The sequence below is a fragment of the Ictidomys tridecemlineatus genome, chromosome 9 (assembly GCF_052094955.1).
Source record: "Ictidomys tridecemlineatus isolate mIctTri1 chromosome 9, mIctTri1.hap1, whole genome shotgun sequence".
Classification (NCBI taxonomy): Eukaryota; Metazoa; Chordata; class Mammalia; order Rodentia; family Sciuridae; genus Ictidomys; species Ictidomys tridecemlineatus.
In genome coordinates this window covers 6,061,332-6,083,954 of record NC_135485.1, presented here as the reverse complement: position 1 = coordinate 6,083,954, position 22,623 = coordinate 6,061,332, and the positions used below count along the sequence as shown (strand labels likewise).

The 22,623-nt window shown below is 52.4% G+C and overlaps 1 protein-coding gene and 1 long non-coding RNA gene across 5 annotated transcripts in view; both read left to right on the top strand.

Moving 5' to 3' along the window:
* Positions 1-22,623, top strand: part of Wdr1 (WD repeat domain 1) — a 40,563-nt gene that overhangs the window by 16,277 nt on the left and 1,663 nt on the right. The window contains exons 6-14 of one of the 4 annotated variants that reach the window (XM_078021038.1): positions 7,917-7,994; positions 8,200-8,280; positions 8,540-8,773; positions 11,320-11,409; positions 13,323-13,477; positions 15,020-15,107; positions 17,756-17,866; positions 20,753-20,926; positions 21,181-21,325. In XM_078021038.1, coding sequence (XP_077877164.1) covers positions 7,917-7,994; positions 8,200-8,280; positions 8,540-8,773; positions 11,320-11,409; positions 13,323-13,477; positions 15,020-15,107; positions 17,756-17,866; positions 20,753-20,926; positions 21,181-21,325 — 1,156 coding nt within the window. The remainder of the gene's footprint in view (positions 1-7,916; positions 7,995-8,199; positions 8,281-8,539; positions 8,774-11,319; positions 11,410-13,322; positions 13,478-15,019; positions 15,108-17,755; positions 17,867-20,752; positions 20,927-21,180; positions 21,326-22,623) is intronic. The other 3 variants (XM_078021036.1, XM_078021037.1, XM_078021039.1) reach the window with 3 other exon arrangements.
* On the top strand, positions 3-7,332 carry LOC144366611 (uncharacterized). Its single transcript, XR_013425689.1, has 2 exons — positions 3-3,148; positions 5,657-7,332. It is a non-coding gene; the product is annotated as an uncharacterized LOC144366611 (long non-coding RNA).

Here is a 22,623-nt window from a genome sequence, read left to right as displayed (position 1 = left end):
GTGGACTCCTCAGGGCTTTTGGGTGAGCTTTATGGAAGCCTGGTAGAATTCAAACCTGTTTAGATGCTGATTTGGGAGGTCAGAGTATGCATGTTGCCGCCGTGATGTCAGGCAGAAAGTGGAGTTCAGCACGGGAAGCATTATGCAAAGGTAGAGAGCCCAACTTTCACCTTGTCCTAGGTTGGCACTGAGGTTCCAGCAGGGAGGGGCCTCATTTCTGGATGGTGTACATGTATCTGAGGTGAGGGCTGGGGTGTCCTGAGCCTGTAACCAGATGAGTGTCCTGAGCTGGAGAACTCTGTCAGAAAAGGGGGCCCAGGGCACTGGCAGCCTGCTGTTTGTCTGTGTCAACCTCAGACTTGCCGAGGCACAGAGGAAATGAATTCCAGGACATCTAGATTGGTCTTTCTGGTGCCTCCCCTTTAGGGCCGATGAGATCAGAGACATGCCTACAGAGTGGCAGATGATTAGAAGAAACAGAAGTCTCTGAAAAGAACATGCCCCAAGCACGCTGGTAGAATGTGGCAGTCTTGTGTATAAATGGTGGATCTCAGGGTCCCCACTCTGCACGTGTCCCAGCAGGCCTTGCTTAGCCTCATGCTTTCCATTGTGAGACAGGAGCATGGCCATAGACATATGAGGACAGTAGTCATGAATTTGAACTATGAATAGCTGCCTAGAGGCCAAGAGTAGGAGTCGAACACCCAGTAGGAGAGGGTACAGCAGCTGGGCTTGGTGTGACCCTGCAGTCCTATACCTTTCCTGGCAAGTCTTGTGCACACACCATGGAAAAGGTAGCCGGTGCTAGTGCTGGTGATAGAGAGTCAAGGATGCAGCCATCTTTAACTACAAGAATGAGCATGTTGTCAGGCTATTTGTCCCTCGAAGGGATCAGGCTGAGGGGTCTTGGGACTCATCGTCTTTGAGGAACCTCAGTGGTTCCAGTGTCCATGCCTCAGGAGCAATGTAACAAGATAATGTCCTTAATGTGGTTCCCTAAGAACTGTTCATTTAATGACCTGACGTAATGAATGATAACTAGCAGTAGTGTCACAGGAAAGGGCAAGGGCAAGACTTGCAGTGGGCAGAATTTCCTGAGACATGCTGGTTTCTGGTACAGATGGGCTGTCCAAGGATTTTTCATTTGTAGTGAAACTAGCCTCGTTTTGATCCTGGAGCCTCAGCCTGATCAGGTTTGGGGTGGCTGGCAGTCTGTTTGGGAAACCAAGTGAGGCCTCTGTGTCTAGCCAAGTATGTGGCTCCTGGGTTCCTTCTGAACACCCTCTAGTTCTCAGATCCTATCTCCTGTGGCTACTGTCTAATTGGTAGGTAGTAGAGACGTAGCTATTTTGGGAACTTTGTTGAAGACTGCAGCTCAAGGTCAATGTTTCTTAAGTGGGGTAGTGGTCCTGTGAATTATAGGGTGAGTGATGCTGAGCCAGCCAAACACCCAGACCTAAATCCAAGGGTGGAAGGAAGAGAGTAAGGGGTTCTGTGCCAGCCAGAGTCTGTCCCACTTCCCAGGTCCCCCACTAAGTTTTGTTTGGCTTTGATCTGGTCTGGCTGTTTGTGGGTGGGGCTTCTTGTCCTACCCTGCAAGGGCTCCTTTCCTTTGCCAGAGCAACCAAAGGATACATAATGGAACCAGGGTCCCAGAGTGGCTGAGCCTGTACCCTCCACCCTGTGTCCTTTGTGTGTGTTTGGGGGCTGGGCTAGAGTCTTCTCTCTTCCTTTCTAACCTCAGCACACAGTATTTACCCACAGCACCAGTCCAGGTATGTCAGGAAGAGTTTGTCAACTGGCACTGTCCCCAGGATGGGTACTACTGCTTAGAAAGTCCTTCCTGGAGCCCAAGCCCACAGGTCCTGTCTGAGGACCTCAGAGCAGTGGGATAGGGCTGTGCACCAAGGATTGGAGACACTGAGAGGCTGGCTGTGACCTTCAGACTAGGTGTCTCTGGGCTCCCCAGGTGATGGTGACCCTCCCCTTCAGCCCACACTGTGGGAAGACTCGAGACCTATGAATGTCCATGTGTTCACCAGTGGTGGTTTAGACTTTGTCTAATGGTATTCTTCTGGGCTCAGGTGGAAGGGACAGGGAATATGCTCTGGGACCCCACACCTGCCCAAAATGCCTGGTAGGTGTTGATGTTTTTGAAATCCAGGTGTAATTGTTGGCGTGTATGTGACCTAGGTCCACGTCTGCACAGGCGCAGGGGTAAAGCTGCAGTTGTGGGGGCTTGGTGGTGGGCTGCTTGTCCTCTACTCATTCCTGCCCCATTCCTCTTAATGGGGAGTGAGGGTGAGGTCAGAAAGCCCACTTATCCCCCAAAACTAAAGGGCAAGTGTGCAGACAGATAGGTTAAGGAAGGGATCGAATTGATGTATGTGAGGCAGTAAGGGTGTTTGTGGGAGGCTTGATGGGTTGAGCACCTACTGGGCTGCTGCTGATGTGTGGGTTTTCCAGTGTTCTCCAAAGCTTGTGACATGGAAGTTCTAAAGAGTGAATTGAGCCTTTCTTCTATAAAACTGCACCTTTCTTTCATAAAAGGCTTTTAAAAATTAAAATGTGTGAAGTTCCCCCCCCTCCCCCCGCCAGAGAGGACATTAAGCTCCTCTTACAGTGAAGTCCAAACAGGAGCAGTCTCTTGTCCCCAGCTCTTTAGTTCCTAACCTCAGGACTGCCCCCACTTCATCCCCAGCTCTGCAGACTGAGTGGCCACTGCCTACTGGAACCTTCTGCTGAGAGTGAGCAGCCCACAGGCAGTGCTGTCATGTGCCGTCCATCCATTCCCACACAGCCCTCCCTGCCCCACAGCTGGTGGAGGTGAGAGACTGGGCAGCTGGGGGCCTGGAGTGCAGAGATTGCTGACAACGCCATAGGAAGTTTCCCAGGCACCTGATCAGGAAGGGATCCATTGCATGTGGCTGGGAAAGGGTACAAGGGTCAGTTCAAGCCTTGAGGAGTGAGTTGTCTGGAATTTCAGTCCCTAGTATGCTGTGGGACGCTGTGCTGCAGTGGCAGTGAAAGCATAGCTCAGAGGAGAGCAGGAGGAACCTTCTCTACAGAGGTCATGTTGGGCCACTCCTTCTGGTTGGCCTAAGTTTGGGGGTCATACTGCCTTCTGTTCAAGAGCTGTTTGCCCAAGGTGAGTGTAGACTGCTGGCTCCTCTGAATTAGAGTCCTGGCTCACCTTAGATAGATGCCCCTGCATCCTCCAGACCTGGGATCACGGCCCAGCTTTGTCTGCATTTGAAGATGGGGGTGGTGGTAAAACCCTTTTCCTGGAGTGGACCCCATATGCCTTGTCCTATTTTCTCCTGTAGCTGGTCCACATCACCTTGTTCTTTCCTGCTCACATTTTAGATGCAACATGTGGTTCCCCCACTCCAGGATCACAGGAGAGACTGGGTCTGAGAAGGGGATGAGGTTTGGGCCCAGTGGGCTCCCTCTCCAGCACTCTCACTCTGTGGATGGAGGACCTGGCTGTGGCCTAAGGAGAAGGGGCTGGTCTCCCTTGCTCCCCCCATGGGGATTTTTTCATGTTGAGGGACAAGTGTATGTTTGCACTTGCAATCAAGACCCACCAGGCTCTCACTTGCCCTCTGCTTCCTCCTGAAAAGTGAGCATTTCACTGCCCTGGGGTGACCACAGCTTCCACAGCTGCATTCGCATCCTGGCTCCCAGGGTTGATGGTGAATGGTAAAGTCTCTGATCCTGTAGATTGCTTGGAGTAGCAGTGACCGTGTCACCTGGAACTGGGAGCTCCCTGCCAATTCCAAGGGGAGCAGATGTGCACTGAGGAGCCTGGTCTTCCAGGCTGGTAGCACTCTGTCCCTCATCCTGGGATGGCACTCACCCCTCACAGCAGACTCTGAACTGGACTTTCCCACCTCCAGGAGAGGAAGAGAATGAACTAGGCCAGAACCTGTTGTGGCTCCTGATGCAGCTGCTGTCTTCTAGACCAGGCAGCCTGAGCTCTAAACATGTCAGGCTCTTGATTATTATTTTTGTTTTTTTTCTCTGTCCTTCCTCATGGCAGGACAGAAAGCAGACATTTCCATTCTTAAGTGCTTCTGGCTGCCTGCTCTGAGCAAGCCTCTGGGCCCCCATAGCTCTAGGATCCTGCTGACAGCAGAGAGTGGCCCCGGGACAGAGTGAATCTGTTGTCCATTCAACGGGTCCTTGATCCCCAGAGAAAAGTTGTAACAGGGCTTCCTGTCCCATGTGACGGGGAACTGTAGGCAGCAAGGGGCAGGGTACTCCTTTGGGCTTCTTAGCCCACGCTGAGGCAGTTGAAGGGCATAGTCCTGCCCTCTGGATACTTTACAGGGAAGACAGCTGGCGACTGAAGAAGAAGCCATGTATAGAGGGGAAATTGGGCAGAAGGAAGGAAACCTTCGTTTATGTTCAAGGGGAAACCTGTTGTTGGAGCGCTGACAGCCCTGGGACTGTGGAGGCATGCGCTGGGCTTGGTTGGGAGGATCTGGGGGAGACATAGGTCATGTAGAGGTAGGGGTGGATGTTCTTATATACAGTGACAGCCTAAGCTGATGGGAATTGAGAGTTCCCAGAAAGGACACCTGACCTGACCAGGTAGTTAGCATGTACACTTTGGAGCCAGGCCATCTAGAGCCCAGGGTCACCCTGTCCCTGCCCGTGGTGTGGACTTGGGTGGTTATTAATAAGTTATCAAATTGCTTCAAGCTTTGATTTCCTGTGATGAGAGGGAGATGATGGGGGTGGAGGTACAGTGAGGGAGGTAGGAGGGAAGGGAGGGTTCTTGGGGGACTTACTGACACAGCCTGCACCAGGGATCCATGAGTCTTGGCCATGAGGGAGTGGGCAGGTGCAGTAGCCTCTATATCTAAGGCTTGACCTGTGAGATTGCTCTGTGAGCCCTCTGGTTGACTGGCACAGGCTAGGAGTCCAGCTCAGGAGGCGGCCAGGTCAGGCAGCCCGTGAAGTCACCCAGCCTTCAGACTGGCCATGACAGTCCCCCAAACACTCCCTGTCTGCACTGTTCTCCCTGTGGGAAGCGCTATTTTTAGCCCTTACTTTCCTTGGTTAATGGGCTATTCTCTGCTCCCTGCCTGTGAAGGGGCTATTTCAGGAGCAGATATCAGTCTTCTGACATTTGGACTCTTGGTGCTTGGCTGAGTTGCAGGAATCCCTGACGGAACTGGGGCTCTAAAGCAGAGGGCCCTGGGTGCATGTGGCCCTGGCACTCAAAGGGCATCTACTATGTATAGCCTTCATTGGGCCCCTCTCTTAAAACTGTGTGGTCCCCAAGACACACAACACTGGCCCTACTAGAGGCCTTCAGAGTGAACACTCGGGCTGAACCACAGACAGCTGTGGGGTTCTAGGGCCTGGGCATCTGGGGGTGATTCCCAGGAGTATCTGTGTGTGGTCTCAGGGAACCTGTGAAAATGGGAGTTCATTACGGTTTGGAATTGGCTAAATATTCTTTTAATTCATGGTACATTTCCTACCGATGGAGTCTGCCTCCCTCTGAACCACATTCAGTCCCAGCTCTGTTCCATTGGGATGAGTGCTTTTGGCCTCCCAGTTCTGGAACACCCTGCTGCTTCTGCAGGCAGAGGAACCTGGGGTGAGCTGACAGCACATCTCTTCTGTCCCCTTCACTATCCAGGAAACACTGGGGGAGTGCAACAAGCTAGCACAGAGGCCAGGCCAAGCTCCCTGAGGAGGCAGAGCTGGGAAGAGCCGTCTGGTCTGTCTGTGGTCACATCTTTACTCTGGTTGGACTTCATCTGCAAGGCAGGGATATGCATGCTGACCCATCCTATTACTGGATCACATATTAACTTAAGAGACAGAAGTTGGTAGAAGGAATCAGAAGATGGAGGAGGCCTTTCATCTGAAATCTCTATCTTGGGGGCTTTAGGGTATAAAGAGCTTTTATAAGGGAAGAGGAGGGTACTGTGAGTGAGTCATCGGGCAGAACACCCCACTTGCCAGTCAGGGTCTTCCTCACTGCGTGCTCTCTGCCTTTGCTTTCTTCCCAAAACATAAAAATGTTTTTTTTCCTGGGGTCAGTATCGTCATTTTCTTTTTAGCCAAATACCACTATTCTGCAAGTTATTTAACACAGATTACAGGTTAATTCACCAATTAACCTGTAATCTGTAATTCACATAATACATGCCATTTACCATGGGACTAAAGAGAGCAGGGACCTTACAGAGGCCTCTCCTTGGAGTTTAGAATATCTGGGTGAAAAGGATGGATCATTAAGAGATCAAGGATGGGCTGGGCATGGTGACACATGCCTGTAATCCTAGTGGCTTGGGAGGCTGAGGCAGGAGGATCAGCCTCAGTTCAAAGCCAGCCTCAGCAACTTAGCAAGGCCCTAAGCAACTCAGTGAGAGACCCTGGCTCAAAATAAAATATAAAAAAGGGCTGGGAATATGGCTCAGTAATTAAGCACCTCTGGGTTCAATCCCCAGTACCAAAAAAAAATCGAGGATGGGTTGTCCAAAGATTAGAGAATTGATTAGGAGTGGGAGGCCAAAAGATTTCTGTGCACTGGCACAGTCTGGCAGGTTCTATCTCAGAAGTCTTCCTTCCACAGATTTTGCATCTCAGCTGGCCCCTGCGCCCCTGAGGGAATTGTGGTGTGAGTGCTGTTGCTGAGTGTGGACAGAGGGACATTGCACTCAGTGTGCAGCGGGCTCACACAGCTGGGAAATGGATGGCAGGGTGGTTGCAGTTGGTCTCAGGAGTTAAGGATCTGACCTCTGGGTTGGCTCCCAGCCAGAGCATGCCCGGGCCTGCCCAGCACCTGCCAGGGCCCAAGGCCGGTGCAGTTGGAACAAAACTCCCAACAAGAAACTGGAGGCCAGATTCCCACGGCAGGCACTCCTCAAGTTACCCAGCCTTTCTGGGCCTGGTGTTCTGCAAAAAGCTTGCCCGAGGCTCACCATTGCCCCTGTTGGTGGTAAAGTAAACAGGTTGCCAGGGTGGCAGAGGCAAAAGCAGTTCTGCTGGCCTGAGATGGAATTTGGAAAGTTAGTTTTGAGTTAAATGCAGTTTGGTGGGTTGTGCCTATTGGTAAACTGCTTTTCTTCAACTCAGTTGCTTTTTTTTCTTTGTACCAGTTGTTGAACCCAGAGGTACTTTACCACTGAGCTAATATAACCAGTCTTTTTTGAGACTGGCCTCAAACTTAGGATTCTTCTGCCTCCCACTTCAGCTGGGATTACAGGCAGGTCCACTACACCTGTCCTCCAACTCATCTTACCTCCAAATGCTAGAAAACACTTAAGCAGGAAAGGTTTGTCTAGGAAATAGCATGAAAAATCAAAAGGAACTAAAAATTAAAACATGCTACAGAGTTTAAACTCAAGGAGGGGATTTCGAGCACTGTAACCAGGGCGGTGGTTGCTGTCACATCTTAGCAGTGGGGTGGAGCCCTGGGCCTGCCTAAGCTGCAGCACCTTGTGAGAATCCCCCACCTTGCCATACTCAGAGCACTTCTCCTCAGACTCTTGTTCCTAAAGAAAGCCTAACCATGTTTCTTTTAGAAGTCATCTTCTACATATGCCCCCTAACACCTATTGTCTTCTGGGCTCTGGAGCCTCAGGACAGGGCCTCATGGTCCTGGCTGCAGTGAAACCTGAGGGTTGGGGCAGTCTCTTGAGAGCCCAGAAGAGAACAGGTCAGGGTGTGCATGACTGGGAGAGGAGACCTAGCTGAAGGACAGCCTTCCAGGCAGAGCCATGGGGCAGCAAAGCCGAGGAGGCTGAATTGAGCACTGGGGGCCACTGCCTGGATTTTTTCTGAGCGCTGGCATTTGAGATTCCCATGCCTAGCTAGCGTGGGAGGAAGCTGTGCATGTCATAGAGAATGCTTCTGAAGTTGGTCTGCTGGTAACTGTCCTCTTCCCACAGGACCACAGCCGCTTTGTCAACTGTGTGCGATTCTCTCCTGATGGAAACAGATTTGCCACAGCCAGTGCTGATGGCCAGGTAAGGGTCAGGGGCGGGCAGTGGACAGGCAGGCCTCCAAGCGCCCTCCACTCTCCCACCTCCCAAGGCATAATCACAGGGTGTCCTTGTAAAGAGCATGGGAGGCTCAGTCTGTAAAGTCACAGCCCCTGGAGAAATAGGTGCTAATTTCCCAAGGGCATTCACACATTGGTTGCTTGATCCACACGTTTTTGTTTCTTGGAAGATATACATTTATGATGGGAAAACGGGAGAGAAAGTGTGTGCGCTCGGAGAAGGCAAGGCCCACGAGGGAGGAATTTATGCTGTGAGTATGGTCTGATTCCTGGCACGGTGAATGTAATTTGGCTGAGTCTGTGTTCCCAGCCACTGCTGTTCATTTTGAAGTTAAAACTTTGAAAAGAGGGGTAAAGGTGATAAAGTGGAGCTGTGTGGTTACAGGGAGGTGGCAGCGGCTGCCAGTGGCTAGAGTGGGGCCTGGGACTGAGCAGTCCCATCACCTCCCCGCCTTGGCTTTTCTCACTCAGAAATTCTCTGACATTTGATTCCTTATTTTTTTTGAGTAGATTAGTTGGAGCCCTGATAGCACCCATTTGCTTTCTGCCTCTGGAGACAAAACCTCTAAGATTTGGGATGTCGGCGTGAACTCTGTTGTCAGCACGTTTCCCATGGGCTCCAGTGTTCTGGACCAGCAGCTGGGCTGCCTGTGGCAGAAGGACCACCTGCTCAGCATCTCGTTGTCTGGGTACATCAATTACCTAGACAAGAACAACCCCAGCAAACCCCTGCGGGTCATCAAGGTGAGGCTTACTCCAGGCTATGGTTCCCCTTTGGAACAGGTAGGAAAAGCACCTGGGTGGCTAGGAAGAGGGGGAACTAAGGCCTCATGGAAACTACAGCGATGCCCCCAGACCTCTTCACCCTCGAGGTTTTGGCAGAAGGCCTGGATACTGGTTGCTTTTCTGGGACATGTTTAACAGAGGTGGGAGACCAGATGCCAAGTCGGCTTGAGCTACTGTGAAAGCTGGACAGTTGGGCCTGAGGGTTTCAGGGTCAGTGATGATTGCCCTCTACTCCTGGGAGTCATTACTTCCTAAGGGACTTGTCTTCCCCTGATTAGGAGAGCCCAGGCTATGCCTAGTGACTGCAAGGCAAGACCAGTGTAGGTGGTAGTGCAGTGTGAGGATGAAGTGGACAGCAAGGACCTGGAGACTGGGCAGACAGTGTGCATGATTTGGATATGGCCCTCAGTATCAGGGAGCAGTAGCACATGAACATGGAGGCGTAAAGTCCAAGGGAGAAAGCCTGGGGAGAATTTGGTGATGGCTTCTGAACCCTTCATGGGAGGACTCAACCGTGCCAGGTGCTGCAGGCTCCTATGCTCCATAGGCCATGTGGGGCCTGCCTTCTCCCTCCACCTGCCCCTGCCACTTTGACCTCTCATGTCCCTGCATCTGCTGGTAGCTCAGGTCACCCTCCCTGACTCTGGTAGTCCACTTGGGTGAGCCCACAACCAGATCCTATGCCAGGAACCCCATCCTGACAGCTGAGCTTTCTCCTGTGGTTACTTGCTCTGGGTGGAAACCCTAGCACTTCCCTCGTGCCCTGTGGCCTAGCTGCTCTGAACTAGGTAACAGTGCCTCAGAGGGCCCGAGCTCTGCAAGGTCATCATCTCCACTTTATAGGTGAACTTCCTTACAGGAAGGGGCCTCCGTGCAAGTGACTCCTTGGGTGGGGAAGCCCAGTGCTGTCCTGAAGACAGGGAATCAGAAGTCCTTCTGTGCATCAGATCCCAGATTCCTTGGGGTGACGAGTATGGAAGGGTAGGGGTGCATAGCCTAGAGGCAGGGAGGTCATGCCTGAGAAGCTAAGCAGGCTTACCAAAGACCGACACTGCTCTGCTGGGCCCCCCAAGAACAATGACAAGAAATTGCACATGCAATTTCTCTAGCTTCCACATGAGAGAAAATGTATGGCCTTTGACTTTCTGAGTGTCTTTATTTTGCTTAACATAAGAGCCAGCTTTTTTAATACTCTGGTCATGGAAGGGACACCAGTGACAGCATAGCTATAGGTTGAGAGCTTGCCTCCTTCACAAGGCAGCAAGTGGGCATGCAGGTCCCCAGGGTCTTGCTGAGCATAGGTTCTGTCATCTGGTCAGGCAGGCTTAGATTCCCAGCAAGGGCCCCACTGGTTTGACCACACTTTAAGTAGCAGGATGGGCCAGATGCTGTTGAGAAGAGATCCTCTGGCTCATAATGCTCCTTACTGGGACACATAATTGAGTTCACCCCCATGTTTCCACCAGAAAGATGGAAATGACTCACTGGTTCTCCATCCTGCCAAGAACTGTGTGTACCTTTCTCTGAGGGTAAATGCCATATTGTGGTAGCAAGTGGAACCCCACAAAATGCTTGGAAATTTCCTGGGAAAAAGCCCTGAGCATGCACTGTGCCAGCTGGCACTTGAACTTGATAAAGACAGAGAGACACTGGGGCCGGGGAGAGGTTGATTAGACCACACATCGGCCAGGATTTCTGTTCCAGAAGCAGTTATAGGAGAGGTTAAATGCCACCTCTGGAAGCACATGTCTGGTTTAGACGAATCCTCTATACATACACACACACACACACACACACTCACTCTCTCTCTCTCTCTCTCTCTCTCTCTCTCTCTCTCTCTCTCTCACACACACACACACACACACACACACACACACACACACACACACACAAACTCATGCACCCTAGTCCCTAGCAGTCAAGGAGGTTCAGGTAGGGGTGTCAGGTCTTTGGACAACTTTGGTTGGGAGTGGGCATTTGGGAGAGAACCTCACCAGGCAGAGCCTGAAGCCAGAGTGGCAAGCCTGCTGTGTGAGCACTAATTACCCTCATGTCCACCTCATCCAGTGCAAGGTGGAATCCAGATAGGATTCTCACCTGTGATAGGCAGGAGCAGCATTTCCTCCTATAGGTGGCTTGAAAGTGGCTGGGCAAAGGCATGTATGTCGACAGTGAAAGGCTCAAGTGCTGTTGTTATGGGACCATGTCCTTGGAGCCAGTGCCTGGGAGGAGGCACAAAATGGCATGGGTTTGTCAGATGATTGATCAACCATGGGGAGACCAGCTGCAGTTTGTGAGACATGTATATGGGCATTGTGGCGACTAGTGTCTCTGCATCCTTACCTGCACATGTTGAGGGACCTGTTTCCTCCCTCTCATCCTTACCTGCACATGTTGAGGGATCTGTTTCCTCCCTCTCACCAGAAGAGTGACTGACAAGTTAAGTTGCAGAGGGCAGGGCGGCAAGTCCTCAGCTCACCCTGCCCTGGCCTTCTCCTCCACAGGGCCACAGTAAGTCAATCCAGTGTCTGACGGTGCACAAAAACGGCGGCAAGTCCTACATCTACTCTGGGAGCCACGATGGGCACATTAATATCCTTTGACTCGGGGAGCTGGCTCTAGCCTCTGGCAGGATTTCTTGTTCCCACGGTGCTGGAGGTCAGACCCGCCAGGTGGCATAGCGCCAGCACCAAGCTTTGAGCAGCGCTGCCCTCTGTGGTGCGTGGCCTGCACTGAGGGCTTCTAGTCTCAGGCTGTGGACTCGGGAAGCCCTGCAGCCACTGCACAGCCAGGCACTTCTTGCTATGCAGTTCAGTGTGCTGCTTGGCATCTCTGAACATGAGCTTCTTTTCTTATGAAGGACAGCTGGTGCTAACCTTGTCCCTGTCACAGGCAGTGGAGTTATTGGGTCTTAGAATTCAGAAGGTCTTAGAAACCCCTTGATGGAGTCTTGAAAATGGAAAAACAAGCTGAAAGAGATAAGATTTCTTCCTCAGAGTCACACAGCCAGTGAACAACACAGCTGGGACCAGAAGTCCCAAGGAGGTTCCATGTGGCTCCTCAGTGACATTCCCTGGAGACATGTGGGGCCCCCCACACTAGCTCTCCTGTCCAAGGCTTCCTACTGTGCTTTCTGTCCTCGGAGGACACACTGAAGCCCTGGGCAGCCACTCCAGGGCAGATGGGGCCCAGGCGCCTGCACACTCCGTTGAGTCAGTAGTCACCGTTTCCTTCTGCCCCCTGCCATGTATGTTCCCACAGTGCCAGGCCACCCTGTGTGTAGATAGCCTTTGTTCTGCATGCCACTGTCCCTCCTGGAGTGGGCTGCTCCACACCCCTTTCTTCACGCCTCAGAAGCCCACCTTGTCTCTTTAGGGCTTTGAGGTTTCTGTAAGACCCAAGAAGGTTCTTCCAGCCTACAGAGGGAACAGATAAGACCCTCTCTGCCCCACTGGATGGGAGGAAAAGCATCACAGCTGGTGGCAGACAAGGCCCGAGGACCAGTCTCCTGTGGTCACAGTTGGACCTCAGCAGGCCCTGGCCACTGCTCTCTTGTCCCAGTGTCAGGACTTTAAAGTTCCTGACTTTAGCTATGTCTTGCACCTGGCTGGACTCGCCCCAGCAGTGTCAACCTTGAACACACAGTCAGCTTCCAAAGAACCATGATCTTCATTGAAAATAAGATTCCTATTTGTCAGTGTAAAAGTAGTCTCATTGCTTAAGCCACAACTTACACCTGGACACCTCAGGCTCAGAAACCGTACACTGGCCCGTGGAAAGGTGTGTCACCCCAGGGCTGTCACCTAGCATCACCTGGTGAGCAATGTTGCATAGCCAGCCTCACTGGGGATGGCCATGGGCTTGACTATGTATATCAGAAAACAAATGAGATGGCCTACTTGCCCAGAGTTCCAGCAGACAGTGTCCATCTGAGCTGTCCACTAGCTGTCTAGTCTCTTGTGAACCACCTCTGAGGGCACTTCCATGAGTCATTAGTGGACATCCCTTATTCAGACATTTTGGGGCTGGATTATTTTCAAATTTGGAAATATTTGCATATACAAGTTTGCAGGGGACTCAAGTCTAAACACAAAATTGCAGTTGTTATACCCTGAAGGTAACTTTATGTACAGTATTTTTAACATGTCTGCATTTTGACTGTACCATCATGTGAATGAGTGGGATTTTCATTTACAGGATCATGTCCACACAGAAAGTTTCAGACTTTGGCACTTTCTGGGCTGGGGATGCTTGATCTGTGCTGTCACAGATAGGATTTCATGTTCTGGAGCAGTCAGGCTCTTACCACCTCGGCCCATGGAGTCGGACAACCTGCTGCCCTGCAGTCAGAGCACTGCACTCCTTTCTGAAATGCTGGGCTTGAACGTCTGGGAGGGTGCCTGTGTCCTCTCAACTGCTTTGCTGCTGCTCTTTCTGGGCCTCCTGGGTAAGGGATTGCTGTGGCAGGCACCACCCTTCTGAGGTCATCCTTAACCCTGCCCCACATTATTGGGATTCAGAGACAGGGGAAAATGACTCCTTTTCTGGAAAAGGCCACACGAATCAGGTGTCCAGGATGACTGTGGACGAATCTGGGCAGCTCGTCAGCTGCAGCATGGATGACACTGTGCGCTATACCAACCTCATGCTGAGGGACTACAGGTGAGAACTGCCTGTGGGGCCAGGGATGGGCTGGAGGGGTCCAGAATGAGCCACTGCTGCCCACAAAGGGCCCACTCTAGGAGCAGTGGCTTTTCTCAGTGATGTTTTATTTGCTCTTTCCACTTCTAAGCATTGTTCTGTTGTCAGGTCTGAGCTACAGGGTCCATGTGACCTACATGTAGCTCCTAAAACAGTGACCAGGGGTAGGCTCTGTCCCGGGAGTGAATAGCAGATCATACACCTGCTCTTCTGGAGCTTGCTGGGCCTCCTGTACCTCTTTTCTCATCAGTAAAGATGGGTGATGGTGGAGTCCCAGGCTAGTGGAAAGGTCAGTCAGGTGAGGCCCTCAGGGCACCTGCCTTTGGCACAGAGCACATACCTGCTCAAGCATGAGATGGGTTCCCGAGCACTGATTCAGAGATGCTGTCCTCCTGGCTTTGCTCTGATGTCTTCAAATGACAAGTCATTAGAGCTTAGAGAATAGCTGTTATCAAGGGACCAGAAGTTCCAGGTGCAGGTAAGGGGCAGTGGAGGGAGCGCTGCATGTCCCTAATGTGGGGCGTAGAGACTTTCAGACTTGACAGGGCCTCTTGACCCCGTGTCCCCACACCTGGGATTGACCCTCCCTTGCCCTGTACTGCTGTCCTATGCAGACCCCAGCTTTTTGCCTGGGACCTGTCTCACCTGGGGTCAAGGATCCTGGGGAGCAGCTGAGCCTCATAGGCACTGCAGCCTCCTTAAGTGTGTGCACTTGATACTCATGCCTTACTGGCTCTCTGACAGCCTCTGACCCTGTCATGTCTCCTGTCAAGGCATCCAATGTCTGCTGCTCTGTGGTGACCCTGTTCCTAACATGTCCCTTGTGAAGGTCTTCCTATGGGCAGGCCATGGCCACACACTCTAAGAGAACCCAAGACTCTCAAAAAGCTAGCCACAGCCTGGGGACCTTGCAGAGCCCTTCCAGGGGGCTCCACATTTGGCCCAGCTGCATGGAAGTGTTCTCAGTTTACAGTTTACAAGAAGTGGGTGCATGTGTAAGTTACTCAGGGATGATTTTTTTTAGCATTAGCCAAGACAAAAGGAAGGTAATGTCTATGAAAGGTAATGAAATCTTAAGTTCTGCTACTGGCAAGAATGGTCCTACCATTACCGTTGGGAGGGAGCAGAGCTCAATTCTGTTGTAGCAAAAAACTTGGGTTTGATCTGCAGCCCTGGGGACAGAAGCTGAGCTTTGGTGGAATTGATAGGGTGGCAGGGTCCTATCACAGGTAAATAGGAACAGACTGTTCACTTCCTTTCCCCTCCTCCTTTACCATAGCTAGTCTCCCATCATAATTGGCCACCACTACCATAGAGTAAGGTATCTGTTTGTTTTTTTTTTTTTTTTTTTAAACCACCATAATGTAGCAAATTTCTCCTTCAGTGTAGATTACAGCAGGATCTCCTCCTGCATGGCTAAGTGTGTGGCTTTGCAGTGCACATATATTGAACACCTGTGCCAAGCTGCTTGCATGTGGAAGTGATGCTTTCCTTTCTCCACAGTGGACAAGGAGTTGTGAAACTGGATGTTCAACCAAAGTGCGTAGCCGTCGGCCCTGGGGGATATGCTGTGGTCGTGTGCATCGGGCAGGTATGGATCTGGCTCATTCTGGCTGCAGGTGGTGGAATAGGGGGTTGAAGCTTCCAACTGTGATGTCTAGTGTCTAAATGCCACTCGTGTCCCATGTGCCAGTAACTGCGGCCAGCACTTTTGTCTAGCACCCATTGGCACTGTGCCATGCTCCCTGCCGTCCTACCAGTTAGGCAGAGCGTTGCCTCCAATTTATAAATAAGGGATGCATTGCTACCTGTGGTCAGGCAGGTAAAAGGGCAGGGCTGGGATCTGTCTCTAAACAGCAGACCACACTGCAGCCCATTAACCAATTGGGTCTGTGAGGGGCTTGGCTAGATGGTCCTGTCATGTTTGTGTTCACATCCCAGCCCTGCTGCATTGGAGCTGTGCAGCTTCAGGCACTTGCCTCACCCTCTCTGCGCATTACAAACTCACATATCATCATGTCAGACTCCTATCTTGAGCTCCTTTAACACAAAAGGAAGCTAAAGTTTAGAGCTGTCTGATGACATTACCAGGCCTCATGCTGGCAGGGTGACACCAAGGCTGATGGGCTGACTGCACAGCCTGGCTTCCCTTTCCCACACTGAGGCCACTCACTTCTCTTTTGGAACTTCTGGAACACAGTGCCCTTGATTATGATCCATACCTGACCCACTTGAACAGGATTTTGTTTCATGGTGCGTATCATCTTGTCAGCAGCCTGGCATCCTGCTGTGTGGACAGGGAAGTCAGGTGGTGACAGACCCAATGACAATCCATGCTAAAGAAAGCTGCCATTCTGGATGCACCCAGCCTTCCCCGGGTCTGTGAACCCAATTGCTTCAGGGAGAATGAATTTCTGTGTGTCCCAGATAACAGGAACTCCCTGCCAAGTAATTATCACACAGCCTGAATAGCCAGTTGGGCACAGAAGGAGCATGGGACGCCTGGGGTGGGAACTGCTTCTCCACAGGGGAGAAGCCTCAGCATCAGAACCCCAGCCCCTCTAGGCAGTGGGGGAGGATGTGGGTGTGGCCTTCTCTTTGCGCAGGACCTAGAGCAGAGTGCTTGCTCCCTGCCTCCGAGCTACATGGTGAGAGTTACCAGAGGTGGGCAGGTAGGGGCCCAGCCAGCTGCTGCTCAGGAAGTGCTGGTGAGCTTCTCTGCAGCATCCTAGCAGTCCAGGGAACAGGCTCCCAGAAGTCTCAGGAGCCCAAGGAAGTGCATGTGTACCTTCTACTTACCTGCCATGACTCACCTGGTTCTCAGGGGCATCTGCGACTCCTGTCCAGGTGAGGAGTTCTGCAGGGGCCCATTATAGCTCATGTGACCAGGAGCACTGCAAATGGCCTGAGACATTAGATCAGAAAAGCTAGGTTCAAGTCTAGTCTCTGGAGGTTCAGACAGGTATGTGTACCCTCATCCACACCTATCAGGCAAGGCTGCTTCTTCCTGTGGCAGGTAGACAGCAGAGGGGTACATGAAGTGCTGGCCACCCCAGCACAGAAGAGAGGCCCCTGAGGAGGCAGGGGCCACACTTAGGAAAAGGAGTATGATGGAACCAAGCCAAAACTGTCAACACACCAAGGCCATGCTGTCTGGGAACAGTCTAGGAAGTTACAATTCAGGGCAGACAGGAGGAGGAGGGTTCCATGCATGTGTAGGACCTCTGCTGGGTACCTCCGTCCTGAGTAGCAGCCAGGGGCAGGGATTCTTAATTTCTGGGCATGAGTCCCAGCTCAACCCCTTGAGGGCTGTGGGCCTCTCGGGCATGTGTCATAAGTTCTCTCTGCCCTGTTTCTCCCTTGTGACATGAGACAACAGATCCCTGCTATCTCTAGGTCTGAGTGCTCCTGGTGAGACAGGTGGCCCTCCTCTGGCTGACAGCAAGATGCTGCTTGGTTACTGTTCCTAGTGCCTGGTTCCTCCTGGGCATGCAGTCTAGACCCTGCTGGGCTCTCATCCCTTGGACCATTTGTGGATTCTTCATGAACAGTAGATGGCAGGGCGAGAATCAGGCTACTGCCTACTTGAAGAGCCCTGGACACCTGGGCTGGCACATCCCGTGTTCTAAGGACTGAGACCAGTGCAGTTTGGCCACCCCAGGCATCTTCTTGCCCCTTTCAGCAGAATCCAGAGGGCCCACAGAGGTGGGTGTCATCTCTCCGCAGAGCAGCTGGGCTGTGCCAGGCCTTCAGGCCCCCACTGTGATGCCCCTCCACCTCACCCTCCCCTCTGGGTCCATAAGAGCTCTGCTGCTGGCCTACTGGGCTCGGGCAAACACTGGACACTGAGTTTGTTTTGTTGTCTGCCATGTAGACACCCAGCTGTACCAGGCGATGTGTTCATGACAGGTTCTGGCTGTGTTTTCTGTCTTGAGAAACCAGAGCCTGAATCCCCACATGCTATGCCATCACCCCACCCTTTAGAGTCATGTCCCTGCTGCTTTCCCTCTGTCCCTGTCCTTCAGAGACCTCCACAGCTTTCCGGAAACTGGTTCCCATATTTGGTCGTAATGTAGTGATGACAGTAATGGCCAACATTACTGAGATACTGGCTGACAGGGCTTGTCACTGCCCCACTTGATTGGGGTCAAAGGCTGGTACTGACCCTGGGCTATGCTCAGAGCCCAGGTCCACCAGGATGAGGAGCACTGCCTCACCGCTGCTCCGCTCCTCCTGCAGATTGTCCTGCTGAAGGACCAGAAGAAGTGTTTCAGCATTGACAGTCCTGGCTACGAGCCGGAAGTCGTGGCAGTGCACCCTGCTGGAGACACAGTGGCTGTTGGAGGCACGGTAAATAAAGTCTTTTCCTTTCTCCTTTGCCCTCCAACCTGTGTATGAGCAGTTTAGGGACTGCGTGAGCTGTGTGAGTGCTGGGGAGGTGGGAGCCTCTCTGGTTCCTGGCGTGGCCAGTTTGCTGCGGTCCATGGGTGTGTCGCCTGTGGTGGGCAGACAGCATCGCCAGAGGTATGTTGGTGAGCTGGGCCATGTTTGCACTGTGGTCATTCCATCTGTAGACCTTTAGTAAGTGTCCTCTGGGCCACAGTGTGACCAAGGTGTCCCCAGGCTTTAGGAGCCCAGGGACCAAGACACTAAGGGTGGCAAACAGGTCAGGGAGCCACCTAGGAGGGGACATTTTGGCCATGGAGTTGGAGTCAACCCTGCATGTTTGAGGGGTGAGAGGGAACAATAAGGGTGGTGTACCTTGGTGTCTCTTGATTAGACTCATAGCTGGCAGGAGAACAATGAAAGAATACCTGACTTCCTCTGGGTAAAACATTAACCTGGTCATTTTCGTTTGCTTTGAGTTCTGGCTTCTGTTCATTTACAGCATAATTCTTATCACCTTTAGTAGCTACAGTCCAGTCACACAGAGCAGTTATCATTTGTTAGACTGAGTCCTAAGGGCTTCACAGGCAGCCGGTGCCCTCCTCTCCCTGTCCTAGGAGAGCGGTGCCTCTGATTGAGTCCCACCACTGAGGATCATACACACCCTTAAACCCTTGAGGAAAGCAATCTCTCGCCCTGCTCAGGCCAGGCTCCAGGGCCAGCCTGCTGGGTGCAGGTCAGCTTCTTGCCCCAGCCAGCTATGGCCCTCAGGAAGCCGCAGTGTGTAAAGATGCTGACGAGCTTCCTCACAGCTGTCCAGGCACGAGCAAGAAGGGGTTTGCCTAGTGCCTGGCGTGTGGGAACATGCTGTAGCGCCAGCTCTGCAACTTGCACCCTGCCTCACAAGCTGTTCCTGCACTCACTGCTTTGGCTTACGGAAGGGTATGAGACCAAGGACCATGGGATCAGCCAGTTGGTGACTCCCCGACTCCCTCAAGGGAGTCACCCACACCCCAAGAGCCGTTTCCCACCTAGAGCCCATCTGCTGTTTCCAGCCTGGCCTCACTGGTCTGAGCCCGTACTGCCCCTGGCTGCTGGCTGCCTTCACAGCCCCATTGGGGCTCATGGGGCCTGTTAGACCTGTTGCTCCATTTGGTTTCCTGCTGGTCAGGAAAAAGCTGACCTTGGGGTCATTCTGACCAGGAGGGTGGGCCTAGCACCTCAGTCACAACTACTGTTTACTGCTCTTAGTGTCACCATCCTCGGTGATCCTAGTGATATGTAGACCTTGCCATCTCTACTTTTCACAAATGTAAAACATTACCTTTGGCCAGCTAAATGGCTGAAGTAACCATGTCTGTGTGGCTGCACCTGCTGTCCTGTGCTGAGCCATGTAGCTCCTGCCCAGGAGTAGCCCCTCACCCACCTCTTCCTTTTGGCTCTGGTTGGCAGCACCACAGGCCCCACAGGCCCATCGGGCTCCTTGCTTTGCTGTGAGGGTCCATCACTTTTCCACCCCCTCTTGCCTGTACCCAAGCCCAGCCCTATTTCCAGTAGCCGTTGTCCCCAAGGCTCTGCTCTGGAGCTCTGGACCTGTCACTGTTCTCCTTCCCCACACTGGCCTTTCCTGGTCCATCTCCAGCTGCCCTCTGGCATGTTTGCCTATTCATGAGGGGTGGACAGCCAGGTCCTTGTCACATTTGGGTCTGAGCCTAGTGACCCCCTTCTGTGCCCTCATTACCACGCCCTGCTCCTTAGACCTTGAATTGTTTCCTGTTGGGTGAGAAGGTACCCTTCACATGGTCACAAGGAGGAGGAAGCTGGGTTAGCTCCCCACCCCCACCACACCCGATTCTCAGGCTTCCACAGTGCCCATTGCCCTGGTATCTCCTAGTCTAGCCACACGTCTTTATGAGCCACGTGGGCCACAGCTCTGTGCTTGCGGTGCTCTTTCTCATGTACTACACTCAGTAGGCTTCGTTTGTTTCAATGACATGGTAACATTTCAGCAAGTCAGTGTCTCTCAGCTTATTTAGCCTGATGTTATGTTTGGTGGTTGATGCCATTATCTCCTGGGTGCACCTTGAGCCATCTTGGCAATCTGGGAACACACCTTTGATTTGAATGCTTTCCCTGTGGCCGATTTCCTCCTTACCAGACCACGAATCCCTGACCCCTTGCTACTAGTAGGCATCCAGAGTCCAGGAAGGGCTCTTGACAGCACAGGAGGACAGGGACAGGGATGGGGGGATTCTAGCGGGGTCACTGTACATCTTGTCAGCCCTCACTCCTTCCAAGCATGTGTAACGCTTCTTAGGACCAGCCCTCAGTGGAACCGGTGGTGACTAAGATGTCAAAGTCCCTGGAAGCTAGGTGTGGCCTCCCTGAAAGGAGGTATCTGAGCACCAGGTGACTGGGAAGCCTGCCAACATGTGGACAGGGAGTGCTCTCCCACTGGAGGGAGCAGGTACATGTGGAGCACCCTGGAGGGCTATGCGTGGGTTTCTCCAGATTGGCCTGTGAGCATTGCCTGGCATCTGACGGGGTGGGGTGTGAGCAGAAAGAGCAGGCTCCTAAGCATTCAGTGCACAGATTAGGAATAGGGAGGCCTGGAGTTCAGTTCTAATAACCTCCTGCTCATTCTTCCCTGCTGGGAGGAAGCCAGGAGAACTGTTAAAGACCTTAGTTGAGGGCTTTTGGTGCCAGGGAAGAAAGAACAGCTCCCCTGCAGCCAGAGCCCTCTTGGCAGGGGAAAAGGCTTGCTTCCTATCAGCATGCCCTTTCCTTTCAAAAGAGGTGAGATCTCCTGCATATCAGGGAGTGACTCCCCTCCTCTGTCCACACCTGCAGGATGGCAATGTCCGTGTGTACTCAATCCTGGGCAGCACACTGAAGGACGAGGGCAAGCTCCTGGAGGCCAAGGGCCCTGTGACAGACGTGGCCTACTCCCATGATGGCGCCTTCCTCGCCGTGTGTGATGCCAGTAAGGTGGTCACCGTGTTCAGCGTTGCTGATGGCTATTCGGTGAGTGGGCCTCAGACCCTTCTGAGCTGGGCAGCATGGGCCTGGAGAACCCATGGCAGGAGGCTCCTGGCTGTGCCTTTTGAGCCTGTCTCCTTGTCCCTGGGGGTACCAGACGCCTCTTGTGATTATTTCAAGGAGACAGAGACACCTAAGTGCTGCCAGCGTAGTGCATGTGCTTAAGGAACGTGGGCCCTCGTGTGAAGGAATTCATCTGAACCCTGACCTTTCCACCTTTGTTTTCAACCTGCAATTAGGAGAACAACGTTTTTTATGGACACCATGCAAAAATCGTCTGCCTGGCCTGGTCACCAGACAACGAGCACTTTGCCTCTGGTGGCATGGACATGATGGTGTACGTCTGGACCCTGAGTGACCCAGAAACCAGAGTCAAGATCCAAGGTGACTCCACCCACGCCTTAGCAGGGAATGTCCTAGCGGGCCTTCCAGGCCACCCCAGAGACTTGTACCTTGGCTACTGTCCCCAGGGCTGAGTGTCTAGGGTTATATCGACATCTAGAGAGGTGACCAGTAGAGTTGGGACTCTCATTCTTTGGCTAACAGAAGGTGCTCTGCTGACCCTAGCAGAGGGACTCTGGGGTACTTCTCCCTGGGTGGCACCTGGGAGCAGGGCTCCTTATGTCTTTCCTATCCACTCTCCTAACTCTCCATCCACAGCCAGCCTTTCTTGTCATGATGGTATCCAGTAGAACGAAAGCGTAAGCTGCATGTGGATGGTAGATTTTCTGTTTTGAAAAAAAATGTCATTTTTAAGAGTATATTTGATTTAGCCCAGCATCTAATCACTTCCACTTATGCTAGTGGCTCATCCGCAGGGCTCTGCAATGTCCTGTGGCTGTCAACCCTGTGTGGGACAGCAAGGTTCTCAAGTTTCCCCTCTTCCCAGGTGCTTCCATGTTGCCCTGGCCACTCCTCTACTCTGCCCACAGAAGAGTACAGCTGGATCCTTTCCTATTTAGATTGACCCGAGTCCACCCCAGAGCTTCAGGGAATGAAGGGTGTGCCAAGGCCCAGGTGGAGGAGGCCTGACAGGTTCCCGGGGGCCGTCCTGGTCTGTAAGGAAGTGTTCAGCCACATAGTAAGAATTGGCAGGCTCATGAGTGAGACCAATCAAGGACCAAATACTGTAGGAGCCAGCAGGGTGGGGAGAAGGGGGTCCTGAACCTGCACTTCAGCCAGGACCTCTAACACCAGTTGCCTCTAGCTTGCCTTCTGTGCCCGAGGGTGAGCTCCGCACCCACCAGTGTGATGATGTGGATACAGCGCTGAGGTCCAACCATACCTGGGCACCAGCACCATGTGCCACCCGCCTTCAGAGGCTCATGGCTGACTTCTGGGGCTGTATCTGCTCCTGTCCAGGTGGGACTATAGACCCCAGAGTTGGGGGGCCACCCAGGGTAGGACCCCCATTCCTGGAACTGGAAAGACCCCCCCCCATTTCAGTACCACTGGTGATATGCATAGTAGTCCCTCTGGAGTGATTCCAGGACCTTAGATCATCATAGTTCAAGATCTCCGGTCCCTTGAATAAAGTAAGTATTGATATATAATTTAGACACATCTTCTAGATTACTTAAAATACCTAAAACAGTGTAACAATGTGTAAAGAGTTGTTATACCTTGTTGTTTAGGGAACAGTGAGAAGTCTGTGTTCTGATAGATATAACCACTATGGGCAA